At 49.7% G+C, this 21,825-nt stretch overlaps 1 protein-coding gene across 1 annotated transcript in view; it reads right to left on the bottom strand.

Moving 5' to 3' along the window:
- Positions 1-953: 953 nt before the first annotated feature.
- SOCS7 (suppressor of cytokine signaling 7) overlaps positions 954-21,825 on the bottom strand; it is a 30,980-nt gene continuing 10,108 nt past the window's right edge. The window contains exons 3-10 of the mRNA XM_040640728.1: positions 21,409-21,513; positions 20,849-20,950; positions 19,851-19,981; positions 19,167-19,335; positions 16,776-16,904; positions 10,905-11,040; positions 10,346-10,496; positions 954-6,743 (exon numbers count right to left, since the gene is read on the bottom strand). Of these exons, the coding sequence (XP_040496662.1) occupies positions 10,376-10,496; positions 10,905-11,040; positions 16,776-16,904; positions 19,167-19,335; positions 19,851-19,981; positions 20,849-20,950; positions 21,409-21,513 (893 nt within the window). The 3' untranslated portion in view covers positions 954-6,743; positions 10,346-10,375. The remainder of the gene's footprint in view (positions 6,744-10,345; positions 10,497-10,904; positions 11,041-16,775; positions 16,905-19,166; positions 19,336-19,850; positions 19,982-20,848; positions 20,951-21,408; positions 21,514-21,825) is intronic.

Genomic DNA, 21,825 nt, shown 5'->3' on the forward strand with positions numbered 1-21,825 from the left:
ACTTCCATCAGGAATTCACGCTGTTGGGGCGCCTGGGTGGCTCAGTTGGTTAAGCGTCTGCCTTCGGCTCAGGTCATGATCCCAGGGTCCGGGGATGGAGGCCCGAGCTGGCCTCTGCTCAGCAGGAAGACTGCTTCTCTCTCTCCCTCTGCCTGCCGCTCCCCCCGCTTGCGCTGTCAAATAAATAAATAAAATCTTAAAAGCAAAAAAAAGGAATTCACGCTGTCATAGAACGGCTATCAGAACTGATACACTGTCTCACCCTAATGAGGACCCGGGACTCGAGGATGAGCTGACTGGGGCAAGTGGGGATTCCCAGACTCCCCCCGCCCGCTACCCCCGGGCGGCACTTCCAACCAGTCCTGTGAAAACGTAACTCCCCCACACTGGGGTTTAGCTCACGCAACATGCTTCCTGCCCCGAGTGGGGGACCTGGAGAGGGATTAGGTGGGCAGGTGAAGAGGGGAGTTCCCAGTGGCTCCGAGTACACACGGTTGTCAATCAGAGAACCATTCCGTTCCTTTGCTCTCCAAAGAGCACCGCTCGAGAGGCCCGGGGCTGGCTGGAGGGAGGCAGGTCAGACGCATGAGAAACCTCGCCTGCCTGCGGACTGGGGGAAACACGGGGACTGACCGCTGTGGGGGCGCACGCACTCTCCCTAGCCACAGCCCCACACCACCGCTCACCAACCAACAGGCCGCGGGCACTGGAATTCTCCTGTACTTGCCGGGGAAGGAGAAAGCCGCGTTGAGCAATGGCCATCGGCCCGGGGAACGTTCCAACATCTCTAATTCTGACAAGACCAGTTCTGGATGGGTCTGGCTTGGCTCCCATCACGGAGATGCCCCAGTCACCAGGGCTGGGCCCTCTGACCCTACAGGGTTGGTTGGTGGTGTGAGGAGTCATAGGAGATGGGAGAAGGATTGACACGCATGAACCCACATCTCATGAAGTAATTTCTAAACATTTTTATTTCAAATCTCTTTTCGCCCCTCCCCAAAAAGACATGGGTCAGTACAGCAATCATAAAAAGGAGATACAAACACAAGAGTCAAATGTCTCCCGCACCGACACTTACAAAAAACTGGGAGTTGTACACGGGGTTTCCAAACAGGACCTGCAGCAGCTACTAACGTCCCTTTGTAAGAGTCACACATGCCTATTGATACAGTATATACAAACACCCGGTTCTGGAACTAATCTACAGGGACATCCCAACACCCACCCATCTATCCCCAGAAAAATACCAAAACACACCCAAAGTGCATTTGTTTTGTTTATATCAAAACATCTTTCCCTTCTCCCACCCCACCCGCAGACCCTCCCACCCCATTTAAGATTGGCCTGCAAGTCTATTTTAACCATTTAGTAATTTTTTATAGTTTATGAAAATAAATTATACAGCAACTATTTTAATAAATTAAGCACAAAAAGGGGGGGGAGAGGAGGAAAACGAAATGGGAAGACAAAAGCCAGGCCACACTTTGGCTTGGGGGGGGGGGCACACGAGGACAGGAGTGGTTGCAGGGGTGTGGCTCCCCTTCTGGTGAAGGACTGGCAGCCACCCTGAGCCCGGAATGACACCCCTCTTCATGGAGTTTCTTAAAAACAACCAAAAAAATGTACAGCAGTGGCTGTGCCACGGGCAGCCCCAGTTTGGGCATTCGTGACCGGCCTGTCCACAGAACGGTGCCTGGATCATGCTTGTCCCTTGGGAAAGGTTCTGGGCCGAACGGTGAGGGGTAGGTCCCCGTTCAAGGGAGCACCAGGGATGGAGGAGCCAGACCAGCCTGCCCGCCCCACCTGAGCTGGGCGGAGCAGTGTGTGATTTCCTGGGTTCCGATCAAGAGTGTCCTCAGTTTTGTTCACACTCTCTCTCCAGGAGCAAAGACTGCAGTCCAGCTGCAACCAGACACTCATGTCTTCCCACCACGGCTGGCTGCTTTTCACCTGCCCCTTTGTGCCTCCTGGCACTTCAGGGGAGTGGGGGGGAGCGGCTCCAGGTACCCTCTAACCAAGATGAAATGAGCGTGAGGGCAAGTCAGACTCAGCATGCGGGACTGGCTTCCCAGAGGTAGATGGGAGTGGGAAGGAATGGCGGGGAAGGGGTACGGAGGGCAGGATGGGAAGAAACTGGGCCGGCACCTACCAGGAAGGTCAAGAAGCAATGAAAAGGACAAGGACAGTATGGAATCTGCATGTAAAGAAAGGTCTTTCCCTGGCAGATTAGAGAATCAATATTTTAAATACAATTCCTTACTCGGTTTTTCTAACTGCAGCACCTGAGTCCCCAGTGTCTCCATCTCTACGGTCCAAACCCCACCTCACTCCTCCCAAAGCTTTGCTCTCCATCTTCTCCGGGCCTTCTCTCTGTTTGTGCTGAGCACGAAGACCCCGATGTCAAAACAGGACAGGTCACGGAGACTGGCAGACTCAACTTTGCCTTCGAGCTTTGAGGCCCACTAATCCTACAGCTATCACGGGGGAAGGGAGCCACGCTTTGCTTTCTTCCCTTTTTTTTTTTTTTTCTTTTTTAATAAAAAAGATTTTACTCCCCAGGAGCAAATAAATCATTTTGAACTACTGATAAACACTGCTGCAGTGAAAAGAAAGATGGCTACACGTATGCAATAGCACAAATTCAGTGTAAGAACAGCTGTGTTGACAATTAGAGATAAAAATCATTTATCCACCCCCCACCCCCTCCACAAACCAAACCAAGAGGATTCCCATAGGGAAAATGTCTAACTCAAACGCTCCTCCCTTAGGGACAGGGGGCATGTCATTCTCTTAAAAGTGGAAAACAAATAGCAGGTCTCCCCACAATGGAGATGCTTCTAACATCCCAACTGGTGGCAAGACCTCTGCAAATGAAGACACGCGTGCAGACACAGACACACACAGACACACACACACAGACACACACGCCGACTTTCAGGTCTCCTTCCCGCAGCCATAGAGCTAAATCCCAGTGCCTCGCCCTCCATTTTCAGGGCTCAAAGCCGAGAGAGAGGCAGCAGGGAAGGGTCTAAGCTAAGGGAAAAGTCCCACCTAGCCCCGTTTCCTGCTGGGACCCGAGGGCTTCAAGCAGCCTTGCTCTTTTGGGGGCCTAGGGTGAGGGCCAAGAAGGTGGGCACCCCAGGGCACCCAGCTCTACTCTAGGCCTCACACGTAGACGTGCGAGCACTCAGCACCCTCCCGGCTGCCCCGTTCTTCCTGGATGCGCACTGTGGGCGTGTTCACAGCCGTCTCCACAACACTCCCTCCCCCAGGAAGGGCCGACACCATCAGCCCCCGGGGAAAGGAAGGACAGGAGGAGTAGAAACCGTGAGGGCGAGCTCCTCGCCTCTCCTCTCCTCTCCTCTCGGCAGCCTGCGTGCTGCCGTCCGTGGCTCACATTCACTGCATCTAGGCACAGGCTGGCAGCCAGGCCAAGGCCATCGCCAGTGGTCCCCAACTCCCCGTCGTTGCCCACTTACCTAGTCCTCACAGCAAAGCCCCACCCTCCTTACTCTGTGCTCCTGTCACAGCACGTGAATTTCAAGTACCAGCAAATTGTAGCAGTAGTTGTCACTTAGCTCACAGTGGTTCACACCTGTCCTGAGGAAGGTTACAGCAGATCAATCACTAACAAGGGAGGGTCACACAGGCAAGGACCCATTAACAACTAGGAAATCAATGATGGGTCCCTGGAGGTGAGAACCTTTTCCAGTTTGTGACTTTAAAATACAACAACCGAAAAGGAATGAGTCCCCTCTGTGGACTGCATTTCAGTTAGCACGACACAGAACTGGCAAAGGAGGAGTGGGTCCAGCCTGGAGAGACGAAGGGGCAGTGCTGGGGGCAGAACCACCGCTCCTGTTCCCTCTCTGCTCTCTGACCAAGGTGGGTCCCTCAGCGCTGCCCCACTACTGCCTCTTCCTCCTCCTCATCCCCCAACGGAGGCTGTCTCTCCCTGTGCAACTCTGTCTTGCAGCCCGCTCTACAGAAGAAGGACTAGGCTGCAGCCTGGGCCGTGACTGGCCCACAGACAGATCGTGGACAAGGACACACTACCCTTTCCCAGGAGGAGAAAGAAGGATGGTGGTGAGGTTGGGTCATGCCTCCTCGGCTGGTTTGGTTCTGGGCCTGACTGCAGGAATTCTCCAGTGGAAACCCCTGGTACCACAAGGCAGGTACAAGGGCTCTGCCTCCCTCCCCTGGACGGTGCTGAGAGTGGTGAGGTCCCTGGCCATGGGCAGGAACCAGGTGACTTCTGGCTTTGGGTTCCACTTCACCATCACGAGCCCTCAGCGCTGAGACTTGCCTGATGACTAGGAAGATTCTGTCTAAACTGCAGGCCTGAGAAAGGAGTGACTGACGTGGTTGCTCTAACCTGGGGCTGTGTCCGGTTCAGGACACCATGCAGACTTCTGCTTCCATGCTTCTGTTCATGTGTTTCTTGTCTCACTGTCTTACCCTCGCCTAGGACCCAAAGCCTCACTACCACAGAGCTCTCCCAGACCGTCTGGTCTACCCCGATCTTACCCATCTGAATTTCTTTAAAGACGGCCCTTGGTTCTTGCTGCCACACAGAGTCATTCTCCAATTGCTGCACGTGCGGCAGTCACTTAAAAGGTCCCTTTAGGCCAGACATCAGGTCTTTCCCTTCTTGTGTTTCCCACAGCATCTAGCCCAGAGCCAGACAAACACACTAAAACACACTATAAAAAAGAATTTTAAAATTATGGGTGGCTGAAATGGTGTGAAAAAAAAAGCCCAAAAAACCCAAATAGCTGTCCGTCAGCCACTCAAGGATCCTGCGGGACTGCAGACTACGGGCTTGTTGCTGGGTGGCACTTTCTGCAAGACGGCAAGTTAATCTGCACTCTCAAGAGGCAAGACTCACAGGTTAAGCCAATTTCTGGGATCACTGTCTTCACTGCTTGGTAACACCACCGTGGAATCCAAGGAGAAAAGAGGAACCTCACGACCAATCAGAGGTGGGCTGTGTTTATGCCACAAAGCTCACTTTGCGGACCTCCTCTTTCCAGGCAGGTAACAATGCAAGTTTCCCCCCTCTTCCGCTACAAGGAGGAAGACTGGTCATTCCATGCAAGACGTAAGGCAGAAGGCCAATGCTTCCAGATGAGGCAGTCCTATAAATTACCAAGACACTAGGGCCTCACCCTGAACCATCAGGAAACCACAAACCTGACGATATTATTTATCTCACGAGATGAGGCAGATATAAGCACAGGGGAACCAAAAGAGGCAGCGTAATGGAACATTTACTACAAAAGAGCCATAAAGACCCAAACAGCTCAATTTTCACATCTTAACAGCAAACCTCTCCCCGGAGTAACTCTATAGAAAAGCGAACTCATAATATCATACGACTGGACAATGGCCCGCTTCAGAAAAACCCAACGACCACTGAAACACGCTGGAGTTTTCCCTCCCTCCTCGTCCACCTCCACCTGGAAGATGGGCTACTACCAAATCAGCATCGGGCATGCTTCCCATGGAAAGGGGGGCAAACGGGATCTGACTCAGGAAAATGTTTGGGTTGCTAGAAAGAACACAGGAAAATAAAAAAGCCCTTGCTACCTCTCGTCCCAAAAGTGGGACAACAGGGATAAACCTAAAAACATGAGATGCAATGCTCTCCTCCTCTCTGATCCAAAGACACTCCATTAAGGCTGAGACGCTGGAGAGCTTCTTCTCGGAAGAGCGCTAGCACGAGAGCGTCGTTTCTCCCCATCCTCCATACTCCCCCTCACTAGCTGACAGACACATGGAGGTACGTAACACTGACTCCTAAGTCATGGGTGCAGTTTGCCATTAAGAACCTGGAAGCATGCTCCATTAACTTTAGCAGCTCACGATTAGGGCTCTCGACTGCTCCGGTGATGAGAAAATCAATTGCCCTGACAGCTGGCAGAAGCAATAGGAATGATGTTACCATGATCAGAGTGAAATGTACAGTTGAATCTCAAGGGGAGGGGTGGACGGTGGAGGAAGAACAGGACTGACTTGAGGTCACAAAACTCAGGAATTCAGTACGACAAAACTAACACAGCGTCTAGGAGAGGTGATTCGGAAACCAGGCTCCTAAACCTTCAAAGGAAAGGATGTGAGGAGTCGCTACTTTCCCCGGCAGAGGCCCTTTGCCAGTTTCTGTTCAGCGATCTTCCCTTCGAGGCTACCCACCCTCCTTTCCTTCCCGAAAGAGAAGGGCGTCTTCATCCCTCAGAAACTCCCACTCGATTTGCACTTCTGACTCCTTCTCTTCCCTTCCTCATCGTCAATGGTGAACACTCGCACTCTGCCTTTGGCACCAGCTGCGTGACCGTCACTGGCAATCCCCTCCCTCCCCTCCCCTCCTTTGGACCCGGCTCACCCTTGGCACCACTTCCAGTCCAATGGGCACAAACCCCAGCTGCCTTTAAAGGAACTTTTCCATACCGAGAAATGCAAATAACCAAAACAAAACTTCTAAAAAAAGGAACAGTGTTGAGACTTCTTCCAGTTTTCCAAGGAGCTCGTCCAGTTCCGGGACACCACGGGGGCTGGATGGGAAGAGGTGGCGCCCCCGCGCGGAGAGTGTGGTTGTGTGCTTCTTCCAAGCCCCAGGGCTGCGAGGGGAACCGAAGTCTTTGCACGGAGGATCTCAGCCCTTCCAATTCCCTCACTTCTCCTCACTCCCCCTTCCACAGTAGCTTCATTTGGTTCTTCAAAACTGGAGCTTGGCAACCAAATGCCTAGGTGAAAAAGGAGAAAAATGAGTGGCTCAATGGAGAGGAACCAAATGGAGAACAGCCCAGCCTCTGGAGGTGGAAAAGTACAGCTCAAAAGGAGAACTGGAATGTGGAGAGCCAAAGGTTTCCACAAATACTGGTGCTGGCCCAGGATGTAGCAGCAGCATTCGCTGGGGGACTTGAGCAGCCCATGACCTGGACGCCAAAAAAACCTCCTAAAATAGCTGACAAATATATTCTATCGTATCACCTTATTTCGCTCTTTCCCTGTCCCGTACCCCTTAATTTTCCACCCACTTTTCCCCCCAATTCTTTGCCGAGGCCCACCTGCTCCAGGAAATAAGAAAGAAAAAAGGGGCACCTGGGTGTCTCAGTCGGTTGAGCATCTGACTCTTGATTTCAGCTCGGGTCACGGTCTGAGAGCGACGAGAGCAAACTGAGTGTGGAGTCGGCTTGAGACTCTCCCCCCTCTGCCCCCCCACCCCGCTCGCACGCTCTCTTTCTCTCTCTCAGTAATTTTTTTTTAAAGATTTTATTTATTTGAGAGAGAGAGAGAGAGAGCACAAGTAGAGGAGGGGCAGAAGGAAAGAGAAAAGCAGACTCCCCACTGAGCAGAGAGCCTGACGTGGGGCTCCATCCAGGACCCCGAGATCATGACCCAAGCCGAAAGCAGCTGCATAACCAACTGAGCCACCCAGGCGTCCCTAAATAAAATCTTAAAAACAAAACAAACAAAACTGGAGTAACCCCTGGTGAGCCCAGCTAGAAACAGCTATGTGTCTCTGCAGCTTCTGGCTACTGAAGAGAGTGAAAGGACAATGCGGCTTCTACCTTCTGATTTAAGAAGGGCATCGTTCCACCTGTTTCTGTCCTCTGACTCCAAGCATCCTGACATGAAACACCGCAGGTAACAGCACACACAGACCAAGTGGCCCATTCAGAACTCCCAAATTAAAATTAAAAAAAAAAAAAAATAGAAAATTAAAAAAAAAAATCAGCCTGACCAACAGGAAGTCGTAAGGGCCAAATTTTACAACATAAAAACTCTCCTTTTAGGAGTGTTACTTCCATTTTTTTCAAGGGGCCCTGAGGTCTAAATCAGGACTGAGGACAGCGTGATGCTTATTCTCTGCCACAGACAACAATCCTGGTGTCACACATAGCAGAGAGACCCTGGGGGTTCAGTTCGATCCTTTGCCCATACATGACCGCCCCCCATACTCATGACAAATGGCTTGCCCTGGCCTATACCTCATCAGACCAAGTTCCTTCCCATCTCAGGGCCTTTCTGCTCACTGGACCCCTTGCCCAGAATGCTCTGCCCCCAGATCCTCTCACGGCTGACTCCTGTTCAGATCTCAGCCGACAGGACACCTCCTCACAGGGACCTTGTCCGGTCATCCACACTGAGTACCACTATCCCACCACTAATCACTAGACTTCGCCAGCTGCTTATTCCTCATAACATGTACAGTCAACTGCAATTAGCCTATTCACGTCTTGACAGGTTTGCTGTCTGTCTCTCCTGAGAGCTGCAGCTCAGCGAGGCCAGAGCCATAGACTGACTCGCTCACACGCTCTTCCCGACCCACACTGGGTACTTAGCAAGTCGGCAGAGCTGCTGAAGGCACAGCCAGCTGGGGGCTCCCGCGGGCCTGTGGAAACCACTCCGCTTTTGGACCTCTCCTGTTAAAGCAGTCTTTCTGAAGCGGGACGGAAGCTCCACTCTTTATGCCTTACACCATCGTGGCCCCGTGCCCTGGAGCCACGTGGAGTAAGCTTAACCACTCCTCCTTCGTATTGCTTTCAGCTAGCAAGCCCCTCTCACCCCGAAAACTGCTCTGCTCCGAGTTAGTCATTTAGTCCCCATATGCTGAAGCTAGAAGGCCTCCACCACGCCCAGCCCACCTCCGAACGTGCTGTTTGGGACGGTTCCTCCTAAGGCACAGCAGCCACAGAGGTGGTGCTCTAACAAACAGGTCCTAATTACTCCAGCACAGTGTGTTAGTGTAGACGCGCCTCCGTGGTTCCCTCCTACCTAATTCCCGTCCTGACTTCAACGGCAAAGCCACCAAGCAGAGAAATCCTCCCAGACATCAGAACATTTGTATGTTCTAGGAGTCGCTTCCAAGGGCATACAACTTGCAGGTCACTGAAGACATGACAAGAAGTTGTACACCCAGTCCAGGACGCTTCAAGTTAAAGCTCTGTAGCCTCCCAGAGTTACGATTTTTTATTTTTAAAGATTTTATTTATTTGACAGAGAGACACAGCGAGAGAGGGAGCACAAGCAGGGGGAGTGGGAGAGGGAGAAGCAGGCTTCCCAGCGGAGCAGGGAGCCCGATGTGGGGCTCGATCCCAGGACTCTGGGATCATGACCTGAGCCAAGGGCAGACGCTAAATGACTGAGCCACCCAGGCGCCCCAAGAGTTACGATCTCTTTGATCTCTCTTCTTTCATATCTTCTCCCCTTGTTAATCCTTATTAGCCCAGTTCACATGCTTTCCCCCGACAGCATAGGATCAGGGACTTCCAGAGCTAAGAGGGGAGGCACACAGCTGGGTTCACCTTAGCCATGGCCCAGGAAAACCCGTGGGGCCTAAACGCCAGTCATCATGCTCTCCGGTTATGAAGAGAGCAGAGAGCGTGGGGAGATAAAGACAGCCTTCATTCTCAGACCGTCCCTCTGCGGGTTCTCCCCTTAGTTTGTCTCGTGTGGGAGATGGCACCGGGGAACAGAGAAGGTTGGAGGACAAACAGACGTGTTCAGTGCTTAAGGAGGACAGTCTACACGAAGAGGAGAGACAGGGGGTCACCACACCTGGTGGATCACGAGACTGTGAGATCTTACGTGTAACCCACGCTACCAAAATCACAGCTCTCTGGCAATTTTGCTCCCTACTCACCTCTATCTTTCAATGCCTACACGAAGGCAGTTTAAAAGACTAATCAGAATCCATCTGCACGAACCAGTATTCCAAGATATTTTATGGGGAAAATAAATGAGTGGAATTCAGTTAGTGCAGCAACGGGCGCTCTGAAGAGCCTCTGAGGTAGACGAATTCCTTAGCGAACTCACTCACTCCTTTCAACAATTTATTCTTCAGTGGTCCAGGTGGAACTCGGAATGGGAGAGCGAGCTCGTTTTGCTCACCCCCACATTCCAAGCCCCTGGACATGGGAGCTCTCACCGAAGTGCATGCCTGTTGCGATGAAAGGCACGTCTGCGCTCCCTCTGATGACGTCTTCTTCCCCTCTGGTTTCCTGTTTCACATGTCATTTGTGCAACGGCACGGAGACTGGCCAAAGTATGAGAGACGGCCGCACACTTAGCTACACTGTGTGTCCTCCTCCTTGCCTATATTCAGTGATTAGCTTGCACGTTGCTTGGCAAATACTTTTCAAGCCCCTCGTGTCTATCTGCTCTTCTCCCATTTGGCATATGTGCCCCCTTGGGGACCCCATTATCAGATCTGGTGACTCTCTGGGCATCTGCGCCTGGATCAGTATACACACGGGGTGTGGGGGAGGGGGGCGAGGCCCAGCGCAGGACGGTAACTGTCTGGGAAGAGACCCGGCTGGACGGTGAGGCAGAGAGCTCATACCCTTGGTGGCGATCAGCAGGGGGCCCCTCGCTACGTGGAGGGTTCGACCTCTTGCTTCTGTTTGGAAATGAGCTGCGCTTCCTTAAGAGACAGGTACACCTCTTCCTGAGGATCATAGTAGTAGAACTTTCGGATATAAGAGATCAGAGGTCTGCGAAAAACATGAAGTGTTACTTACAAAGACCATAAACAAAAGACCACCTCTGTTCAAGCCTTCCTCCTTCTTCAACCCCTATGTGGCTGTGACTGCACAAAAAAACTCGGCCGACCTAAGAAACTTGCCACGTTCTCACTTGTTATAGTTCCGTCTCCCTCCCTCTTACCACCTCCACTCCACTCTTTGTAGAGACTGCAGAAGGGAGGCTCACACACACACACACCTTCCTCCCTTCCAGCTGCCGCGTGACACTTCCAGAGTTAGGTGTTAAGACACGCGAGAAGCGAGAGGAGGATGCCCGCGAGCAGCGCCAGGCTCTGCCTGTGCAATCAGCGGGCAGGCCTCACTCACATTCCCAACTAAGCCTCCACCCCTGCCCCGACCCGAAAGACCCCATTGTACTTAGGCAGTGGGAGATCCGGGATGTGATCTATCCGGACGAGCTGTCGGATTCGGAATCTGCAAAGGTGCTGGAGGGATTTGACATTGCTGAACCTAGACACTGGATAGAGCAGCTGGACGGGAGTTGGTGGCAGTCCTTCAAGAATGAAAACCAATGACACATTCAGAAGGAACAACGCAGCTAACTACAATTCCCCTTATGAAGCGAATCCAGGGAAGGGAAATAGGGCTTCTTTATAGTTCACATGTGCGTTCTGTGCAAAAGCTCCCTTCCACAACTGATCTCCATTTGCGGAAGCATTACCACTGTATTTCACTCAAGGGTCTCGATTCTCCTCTGCCAAGGGCCTGCCTAGCGCTAGTCTTCACAGTGGAGTGTCGCTCTTCAGAACAGCCCAGTGAAACCCGCCACGCTAGAGACTTTACTTGGAGCCAGTGGCCAGTCCCAGGCCTGAGGCTCTCCACGAAGAGCAGGAATCAAAGCACCCCTGCTAGGAATGGGGGATACTTCGACGGCGCATCTAGCAGCATTCTGAAGGGGAGAACTCAGAAAGGCTGCTCAGAGGGGTCCCCAGCCAATTCCAACAAGAGGCTGCTAAGCAGAAGGCGATGGCTGGGATCAAGGCTACAAGCCTAACACTCCTGCCATTTACTTCAAGCCAGGACCAGCAGGTTTAACCCCCTCGTATTACCACACACACCACCCCCAATTTGCCTCCCCCCACCCCTCTTGCTCCTGAAATTTTAGGCTGGGTCCGGGAACAGAAAAAAAGATGATGCTTTTAAAGTAGCTTGGGGAGGCTGGAATTAGCAGCACTCAGTGCCCAAGTGCCTGCTGACTGACGCCAACCAGGCCCAACGGGAGCCCCACACCCTGCTTTCATTAACATCAGCAGGCTTGGTGCTGGGAAGGTCCAGCTCCCAGGGGCCAGTGCCGCAGCACGGGGACATCCACAATGGCAGGGACACTGAAACTGGTCCAAGGGAACAAAGAATATTCTGGTTTCAATAAACAAAGGGGCCACAGAAGGTAAATAAGCAAACTGCTCTCAGAGAGAATCTGAGTTGCAAAATCTTTGAAAGAATTCTTTTCTCAGTCGCTGTCCTATCAATAGACATTCTGAAGACACAACTTGTTGGAAAATAACGTTATCTACTGTTTCAGGAGTTTAATTTCAAACATTTTAAAATTTTATTTGAAGGCACGAGAAGAAAAAATTAAAGCTTGCAGATTGCCTCCCAGAGCCTCTGCATGGTCACTGATAACAGACTTTCTAAAAAAGAAAAAAGTCAAAATACATGGTCTACTGTTACTAAGCAAGTAGGCTTGACTTAAAAACATCTCACTCACTCAGTCTTCAAAACTATACTTCGAGGCAGGCATCACAATTACCCCATTTCACGTATGAAGAAACTGAGGCCTATCAGGCTCAGAGAACTTGCTCGCGGCACAGAACCAACCAAGCCGGCCCGCCACGAGCACCTGCTCTGTCTGAGGAAGAGCTGAGCCCACAGAACTTGAGAGGAGGGTTCTTCAGGCGTCTCCGCAGAGCACCGGACCCTCTGCTTTCCCCTCGTCCAGGAGAGCCCTAGCATTTTGGTTCATGACCAGCCTCTCTCAGTCCTCTCCTTGCTCCTCTCCCTTCAATCTTCGGGGTTATCCTTTGAAGCCCTGTAGCCCTCCTCCACCCACATGACTGGTCCTCTCCACTCAAACACTATTAAAAAAAGAAAAAAAAAAATTACACGTGGATTTCTCTCTTGAACATATTTAAACTCAAGTGGTTTTAAAATGGTATTGGGTTCAAAGGCCTCGCCTTTTTGAATCTACCCTCTCTCTCATATGTTTAAAAAAATAATCTTTAGTAAATTAAACTATGGCAAACAGAAGGCTTTCGGGGGTGGGTTGTAATAACGCTAAATTCAACATGATGTTTCAGAGATAAAGGTAATTTATATATCTAATTATTTATTCCCAAAGACACAGTACTACTGGACTTGTGCTTAAAGAGATCAGGATAATAAGCAGCATAAAATTATCTGATAGTTTGCCTACTTGAATTTTAATGCCCATAGATCCTTGCCTGTTTAATTGTGTTACTTTTAGCCTTGGGCTCACAAATAGCAGCTTGAAACTTGTTAATTCTCTGACGTTCCCTGGTGTCGACCCGACCATTTATTGTTTGCCCCCAAACACAGCAACCAACTGGAGCTCTCACACACACAGCACCGTAACGGAAGAGGTTAGAAACGGAAATACATCTGGGACAAGATGCCAGGACAGCAGAAAGGGAGAGGGCAAGGTGGACAGTGGTCATCAGGAACCTTCCTCTGGTCCTTCACACCAGGGGTCCTGGGCACCAATCCAGTTTCCGGCCACGTCACTGCTTTTTCTCCCCTGACAAGGACCAGGTTAGGGGTGACAAATCTCCTGCAAGCCTGAGCGCCTTCACCCAGAGGTCTTTCTGCCAAACCAAACTGTTCCCTGAAGACCCAAATTTTCTAGGCCAAAATGTCAATAGCGCAGAATTAAGAAACCCTGGGATACAGGGAAGACCTGTCACTGAACCAATAATTATAAAATTAATGATGGTTATAAAAGAGAGACCAATTTCCTTAGAGTTGTGCAATTCAAAGTGCCATTAAAAAACAAAAGGTGTTGGGGCATCCGGCTGGCTCAGTCGGTAGAGCGAGCGACTCTTGATCTCAGGGTTGTGAGTTCGAGCCCCAAGTTGGGTGTAGAGGTTACTTAAAAATAAAATCTTAAAAAAAAAAAAAAAAGTATTTTCTCTTCATGCACATCACAGATGATGAAGACCCTCCCAACTAGAAGGATGAGCTCACTTTGAGTTTTGGCTCAAACAGCATCAAGGGTTCTGCCCTAATCCCATCATACTCTCTTTTTGAGACCGCGGCCTGGGGGCGGCAGGCATTTGGTTTATAACCGTGGAATGGACCAGACTGAGGTGCAAACAGTGACCTCAGATTTGCTACGACCACACTCCATTACTAAAAAGAAGTAAGGGGGAAACCAAGATCGGGTGCCATCATTTTTATTTTTACTAAGGTCCCTCCCTTGATGCCAATTACTCCATTTATTCTAATTCATTTCCTTCATTCTGCTGCTTATTTGCCACCATCCAGAACTTTCCCATTAGCCCTAGCTTTATGATTCCTATGATCCCTGGCATCCTTTTAACACCAGTCTGCATGCCCTGTTAGTGCAGCCAGCTCTAGTATTGAGCTGGAAAGAAAACGTGACTTTGAACCCTGGCTCTGCAACTCACTGTACCTCAGTTGTTGTGTGCGTGTGCGCACACATGCACGCGAGCGTGTGCGCGCACATGCACGCGAGCGTGTGTTTTAAGTAGGTTCCACGCCTAGCATGGAGCCCAATGTGGGACTTGAACTCACAACCCTGAAATCAAGACCTCAGCTGAGATGAAGAGCAGGACGTTTAACCGATTGAGCCACCCTGGCACCCTACTGTACCTGTTTCTTAATCTGAAGAAAGAGAAAGAAAGAAAGAGAGAGAGGAGAGGAGAGAAAACAAAAGAAAAAAGGAAAGGAAAGAGAAGAGAAGAGAAGAGAAGAGAAGAGAAGAGAAGAGAAAAGAAAAGAAAAGTAAAGAAAGAAGAGAGACTGCAGTATCCCTTTTAAAGGGTTCTGTAAGGGCTACATGAAATAATACCCGGCCCCTTGTAGGCACTGGGTGATCATCATCCCGAAGTCTCAGTAAACAGGCTCCTTTTAGAATCTACTGAGTTAAAATCCCTGGTGCAGGCTGAGAAAGCTCAATCCAAATGCTAATCACTACCTCTTCTTCAGCCAAGTCCCTCACAGAATCAACCTCACAGAAGGCCTAGACTTCTATGACAAGCGAAGGAGGACAGCAAACAATGGTAAAGGAGAACACGGACTTTGCCTTTTGTCCCAATCCCTCACAAAGACAGATCACTTACAGTCTTGGAGCAAATACTAACTCCGCTTTGCCTTCTCGGTTTGATTACAGTTTTAAGTGCAAACAGATATCCTCTCTGTGGCATTCCTCATAGGCCGAGAAAGAGACCGTCCACTAATAAACACACTTCTGACCTCCTTACGTAGTCTCCACAAACCTCAGCAAATACGGGTTTCAATGTGCTTGCTGTCCCTTTCCCCCATTAACAGACTGGTGGCACGTAAAGCACAGGACCCGGGGTCAGCTGAGCCTGCGTCTGCATGCTGACTTCAGCGCTGAGCAGCCAAGAGGCTTCACATTTGAGCCTCCGCCTGAGTTTCTTCACTGGCAGATGAAAACGGTCTTATCTATAAGCAGACCAATCTATTAGCAAACTTTGGGTTTTGTAAGAAATGAGAGCTGTTTAAATAAAGAACCCGACAAAGTAACCAGCAGAGGATACACAGTCAATAAACAGGAGCAAACCGCTGCAAGTTCCAGCCCTCACCAAAGTCAAGAATCCTAGTTAAAACTTCTGCAGACAGGGCACCTTTGTAGAGTGAAACCAGATATCGCAGAGAGTCCAAGACTCCGCAGGTCTCTCACATACCCTACAAGTAGACACATGTTCCAGAATTCTGAGAGGACTGATTTCCCTGGTTCACCCATAAAAAGAGCTGCCTCCCCTGCCCTTGTCAGTCACCCAACGCCGACCTCCATGCCTTGTACTGAGTTCGACATGTGCTCTCGCCTTTATCTTCCTACCTGTCCTCTCTTTGAGGCTATGAGCTCTCTGAGGGTAGAAATGTGGCTTATTTTTGATACTGAGTTACAGAATAAAAGTTTGTTAAATAAATAACCTCCAAAAGCCACAAACTTTAAAAATTACTAGAGTCAACTCCTGTAAGAAAGGATTCTAACTTTTCCCTTTAACCAAGTCAACTGCATGAGACCCAACTGTGCTGACAGCGCTGAGGCAAATACGAAACGAAGTGAGAATTAATACAGTTCTCACCCTGTCATGCCTTATTTAAATCACCAAGATTATAAAACACATTCCTGTAACCTGGCTCAATCCTGTTACTGATGTTCTGCCTGGGGCTCCCCTGGAACTTCTTTTTAGAGCAGTTTCTTGGCACACAGTTTGTTTAAGAATCCTAATTTGATTCACTGGGAATGCATGAAGTTCTCATTTTAAGTTCTGTTTGTATCTTACAAATCTCTCAATTAATATGCTTGTCATTTTGCTTTTCCCCAACCCTACAAAAGCAGACAGACTCCCCCAAAACAACCCTTCTGTCCCTTTGGTAGAGATTATACAGATAGCTCCCTATTTAGTGGGCAGAAAGACTATATAACCACACCAGCAAGGATGGGAACTTCCCAATGCTCCCTGATAGAGAGATGTCTTTATACTGAACGCTGGTAGAGATGTAAGATACAACAAGATCTACTCTCTAATAGCAAGTTTAGTACGAATGGACAAAATCCACAGCAGACTGCCACTGAATTCAGCCTCCTTGACACCGTGGCCTTTCTAGTGAATACTCTTTTACCTTCCCTGTTCCCGTAGAGCTAGACTGAGCAAGTTCTCACCTCTCTGCTTCACATGGAAGCGTGAGATGCCCGGATCAGGGACAAGGAGACCCGTCCGAACGCTAAATATTCACATGACGCCTGGGCAGCAGAGGTGGGACCCGTTATCTCACTCGTGTGGTCAGAGCGGCAAAGGTTCCTTCTCAACATGCTGAAGGATTAATGTTCAAGAGCAGGGGGTTAACCACCAGACTCCAGGAAGACTGGCTGGCGTAAGAGCCAGGAAAAACAATTTCAGTAAGCGTGGCTTCTTCTGGGAGACAGGGGGACACGTTCTGATGCTACACTGCCTCACACCCAAGGAAGTTAAATAATCAACGTAACTCCAGCCTTACCTGGAACCCTGGATCTCAAGAAATAGAGGAACTTCCCATTCTTGGAGTGCATGATGGCTCTCTTAATGAACTCCACCACTGACTGACAGCGATCCTCAAACTTGGGGTGACACCACAGGCTGAAAGTTCCTGCCATGGAAAATCAGGGGGAGGTAAAGATGTAAAAACTTACTTTTAAAACATCTGGGAAGCTCACTTGAACATTTTAATGATTCGCAATTCTGGGAGGGTTGTTTGTGGGCAAGCTGTCAGACGAAGGTCCCTGAGGCCACCTGTTCCTGTTTGCTCCACAATTAACGGAAAGAAAGAAATCGCCTTTCATAAGACATTAGTATGAACACTAATGCCATCCCCTCAGGAAGCTCTGTGTTCAAGCATTCACGGACTAGTCGAGGAAAGAAAGGAAGAGGGGTTTTGCAAGTCCCACTCATTCATGTGTTAGGCACAAAACATCAAATTCTAAGTCTTTTCTTCTTCTTCTTCTTCTTCTTCTTCTTTTTTTTTAAATATTTTTTATTTATTTATTCGACAGAGATAGAGACAGGCAGCGAGAGAGGGAACACAAGCAGGGGGAGTGGGGGAGGAAGAAGCAGGCTCCCAGCGGAGGAGCCTGATGTGGGGCTCGATCCCAGAACGCCGGGATCACGCCCTGAGCCCAAGGCAGAGGCTTAACCGCTGTGCCACCCAGGCACCCCTAAGTCTTTTCTTCTTTAACTTCTAAATCCACACCCACCCCCACAGTATGTTGCGAAGATCCCACCCCAAAATTTAAGAGTCCCAAAAGCAAAAGGGAAACCAAACTCCCGTGACTAAAAACAAACCAAAAACTCAAGCACTAAATGCAAAGGAATCACCCACAAAAGGACGGAATCCGAGAGAACTACAGACCCGAGTCTCTCCAGCTACTCTTACAGTATCACTTAAAAAGATGAAGACAAATGCTCCACTGCAAACTGGCAACCGAAAGACCCACAAGGCTTCTATTAAAAATTCTATTTATTCGAGGAAGAAAAGCCCCTTTGAACAAAAAGTAACTGGAGCACCATTTGCAGGTTCTCTCCTTCCCGGCCTCGTGCCTATCAGGGACCTAGAGGTCAGGCATTTATTCCTCATTCTCATGGCCTCGTCATTCATCATTTTCACAGACTGATAAAAACACTTCATTCTGAAATGCTTTCCTTTGCATGGTGGTTTTCTGCCGGTTTGACTGTGGCCTTTGGAAATAGCGGGAGAGAGGGCAGCAGGCTACGCCCCAGCTATCTAACAAATGCTTAGGTCTGTAGACTGAAGGGCCTCTCTCTTCATGCACCTTTAAGGCAGGGGTGGGGACAGAGGAGACCATGGACGAAGCTATGCTGGCCTAACACGCTACTTCCTGCCTCACATGAGAAGCAAACCAAACAGATACAGCACAAAATGGCTGAGAGCAGAAAAGACGTGGTGGCGGCTGAGAAGAGCCTGCAAGGGATGCGTGCTTGTGAGGCTGTGGCTAACGCAGCTCGTTTAAGGCTGACCCCTCAAGCTCCCCAACGTTCTCACCACGTTTCGAATCTGTAGCACAGGCAGTCGTTCTGCCACCGCTGACGGTCACGAGTGTCCGGCCCAGGTCAAACACAGAATGCCACGATGCAAAGTCAATCCAGACAGCGGGGTTGAACAAAGCAGCTTCTAGACCTGACCACAGCATTCAGCACCAGCTGACCACAAAGGAGGAGGGACCCCCCAGGGAGGAAGGCAGGTAGTCTAAAGCATGTTGATCCCACAAAGTCTCTGAGTTCTGATGACTCTTTCCTAAGAGACCACACAGGTGACCTAAAGAAATTATCACCACGCTATCTGGCAGGAAGAGCTGATGCAACTCTCAGGCAAAGAAATTCACTACAGGACGGTCACAGGATGAACACTAAATTCTCCTCTTTGTGTACAGGATTTAAAAGAACTCTCTACATGTTAGGTCTAATTATTTTTTCTTTAGTAGACACAGATACAGCAATTACCAACATAGACGTGAAAGTTGAAGTGACATCATTCATTAGGTCTAATTATGAACAGAGCTTGGGAGAATTTGTGGAATGGCCCTAGGTTATTTCTTCCTTCTCTCAAGAGAGTTCTACCGGCTTTGCTCTGTTTGACAGTCTTGTTCAGGCCCTCCTCTTTCAGAGAGAAATGCTGAGAATACTTTTCAACAGAACCTTCACCTTCCTCCCTACCCCTGCCAAGATTGCTTCTAGGACTGAAACCAGTACCCATAACAACATTCAACGGAGTGTGAGATTTTCCTCCCTATCCATAGTCCACTTCTATAAAACCTTCCCACAAAAAGGCCAGACAGTAAGAGTAGAGACCGGCAAAGGGGGAAGAAGGCTGTCCTCAAACGGCAGCACCGCTTACCTCTGTAATGCTCCATTCTCGTGTGGTGGGTGATACCCTGTGACCGGAAACTGAGGCTCAGGATGTAACGAGGATCAGAGCTATCTCGTACCAGGAAGGAGCCATCTGGCTTCCCTTTCAGCTTCATCTCTGCATCTTCCCAGTTCATTGGTCCCCAGTACCAACCACACTATCAAAGACAAGAGGTGGTCAAGTACTTCACAGGATGGGGGATATGTGCCCGTTTTCAGCACAATTTATTTTACCACAGGAGAACCCCCACCCTCCCACCACTTCCAAAACATTTCACTAGGCAAGAGCTGCTAAGAGTGTCTTAACCATTAGCAGTGAACAGCAGGCTCATTCTTTTAGCCCTCCAAAGTAACAGAAGAGTAAGCCTACAATCCCATTACCAAGGCCCTACAAAGAAAAGACGAGGGAACTGGGTCAGTTAATCTGTCAAAGTCAGCTTCCACTATGTAAACAGTTCTCCACGACCGTTCTTCACCACATTCAAGGGTTTTTCTCCAGGATTCGATTTTACAACGTCCCCTATGGAACTGACCAGAGCAGCATATTGCTTTGGCACCGTAAATATAGAGGCAAGATAACCACTCTTCCTCTAAAACTAAGAAAAGGAGAGCCCAGGACAGAAGAAGGAGAGTGGGAGAGGAGGCCAGCCGCCAGTCCCCGGGCACCGCCTACCTTCTCCAACTCTCGAAGGCTGGCGGCAAAGCTGCTTGAGTCGGGCCGGTAGAGGGGACACTGGAGATGCTGGGGGGGCTGGCTGTGCAGGGATTCAGCTGCTCGGATGGGAGCAATCCGGGGAAATGCATCTGCAGGGCAAGAGAGCGGCGGTCACTTGTTCACCCTCCTTGCTCCCAACCGCAAGCAGACCCTCCTCCCCAAACAGAAATGCTAACTGAAGAGGGGCGAGGCATTAGAAGCTAAGCTGGGAAGGGTGGAAGCCGAAGCGGTGGAAAGGAGCTGGATGGGCTGTAACAAAAAGCTGTGTGGGCTCGTGTAAGCTGTGAAGGATGGGTGGGGGAGTTTGACCCCAAGAGAGGGGTAGGGGCGCTGCTCACTAACCTGACTAAGGTGACTACTTCAGGGGCTTCACCAGCCTAGAGCGATTCCAGCTTCTCCCACCTCGAGGTGAAGCGCCGGTAAAGCAGCCTTGGAAATAGTGACTCGCTTACTTGCCCAGGAAGAGGAACGATTTTGCCAGGCAAGTAGAAAAGAATGCCGATTTCATTCATTTTACTCCTGGGGTACTGGAGGCTGGCAAAGCAGGTATGGGCTACTAAATGCTTGGTACTTATTTACAAGGCTGCAGTAAATACTAAAAGCTTAGAAACACCAGAGAACTTTGAACCCTTAAACGTCCTCACCATTCGGAAATTAAGGCAGTCTCCTAAGTGATATCTACTCAGAGATCGCAAAGCAGTCTCAGCAGCAAAGAGGTGAAAAAGTCAATAGTCTTTTATCCCCTAACAAAAGTCAGATTCACCTCCACAGGGAAAATGGGTTAGAAAAACCAGTTCTTGGCCTCAATTCCAAGGAGCTCTGGCCCAGCCAAGGGGATAAGATTTAAGCTTTCTCATAAGTCCTATTATCTCCATAAATAGACGTCTCCCATCCTTCAAGAGTAGATCACGTCATACTCCCAACCTTTACAAGGCTTGCCTCTAAACTAAGCTAACCTGGGGCATGGGGTGGAGGAGGCGGAGGTAGGGGGAAAGACTGCAGGGAAGACCCCATCGGAGCCACAAGGACAGATGTAGGCAGCGTCCCACTGATATCATCTAGAAGAGAGAACAGAAGCAAGAGGTTCAGAAACATGAGCACAGATGAGTGAGGTGAAGCAGAGGAGAGGGAGAAGGAGCATCAGGCTGCCCTCTGGAGCAAGATGGCCTGACCTTCACCCTGTCTTTTTGCACAGAGGGCAACAATCATCTTAACCTGGGTTCCTTTGTTGAAAGCAGAAATGTAAGGATATTCCTAAAGCAGTCTACGAACAGTAGATTCAGGGCAAGATAAATACAGGTCTAATCAACGTATGGACAGTAAATGTTACAGCATGCAGGTAAGAGACCCATTTAACTGCTTAGGGAGAGGAAAAGGGTGCTGAGAAAGGGACAGGGAATAATTGGGTCATTATTAGAAACCCAGGAGCTTGCTGGCTCCTGGAAAAGAACAACAGGTCCCTATAGCTCACCCCCTCCCACTAAGGCAAGAAGGCAGAGAGGGGCAGAGACTATACCTAGGAGGCTGAGGCTTCTTCTCGGAGGAGGAGGGGGAGTTGGAGGGTGTGGAGAGGTCAGGCCCCGCTGAGAGATGTCCACGTCCACAAGCGACACAGTTTCACCTGAGGGATTCACGGAGCAAGCATGTTACGGAAGCACCTTGCCCGCAGCTGAGGCCAAAAGCAAAGGAAAGCAAAGGGCAAGCAAGGAAGGGCAGAGGTCCCCAGCTCTCAAAAATCTCAAAACCTCATGCTTCCCAGAGCTGGAATCACCCCAAACACCTGGGAAGTCAATTTTAAATTCTATCATCTCTTGGTCCTGTTAAAGGTCAAGGATTCTTTAGGACAGAAACATGGGATTGACAGTGGAAAGGCCAACTAATTGTGGTTGTGCCACTGACTATGTAACCCTAACAAGGGGTCTTCATTCAAATG

Source organism: Ursus maritimus, unplaced genomic scaffold (assembly GCF_017311325.1).
Source record: "Ursus maritimus isolate PB19 unplaced genomic scaffold, ASM1731132v1 scaffold_24, whole genome shotgun sequence".
NCBI classification, from domain to species: domain Eukaryota; kingdom Metazoa; phylum Chordata; class Mammalia; order Carnivora; family Ursidae; genus Ursus; species Ursus maritimus.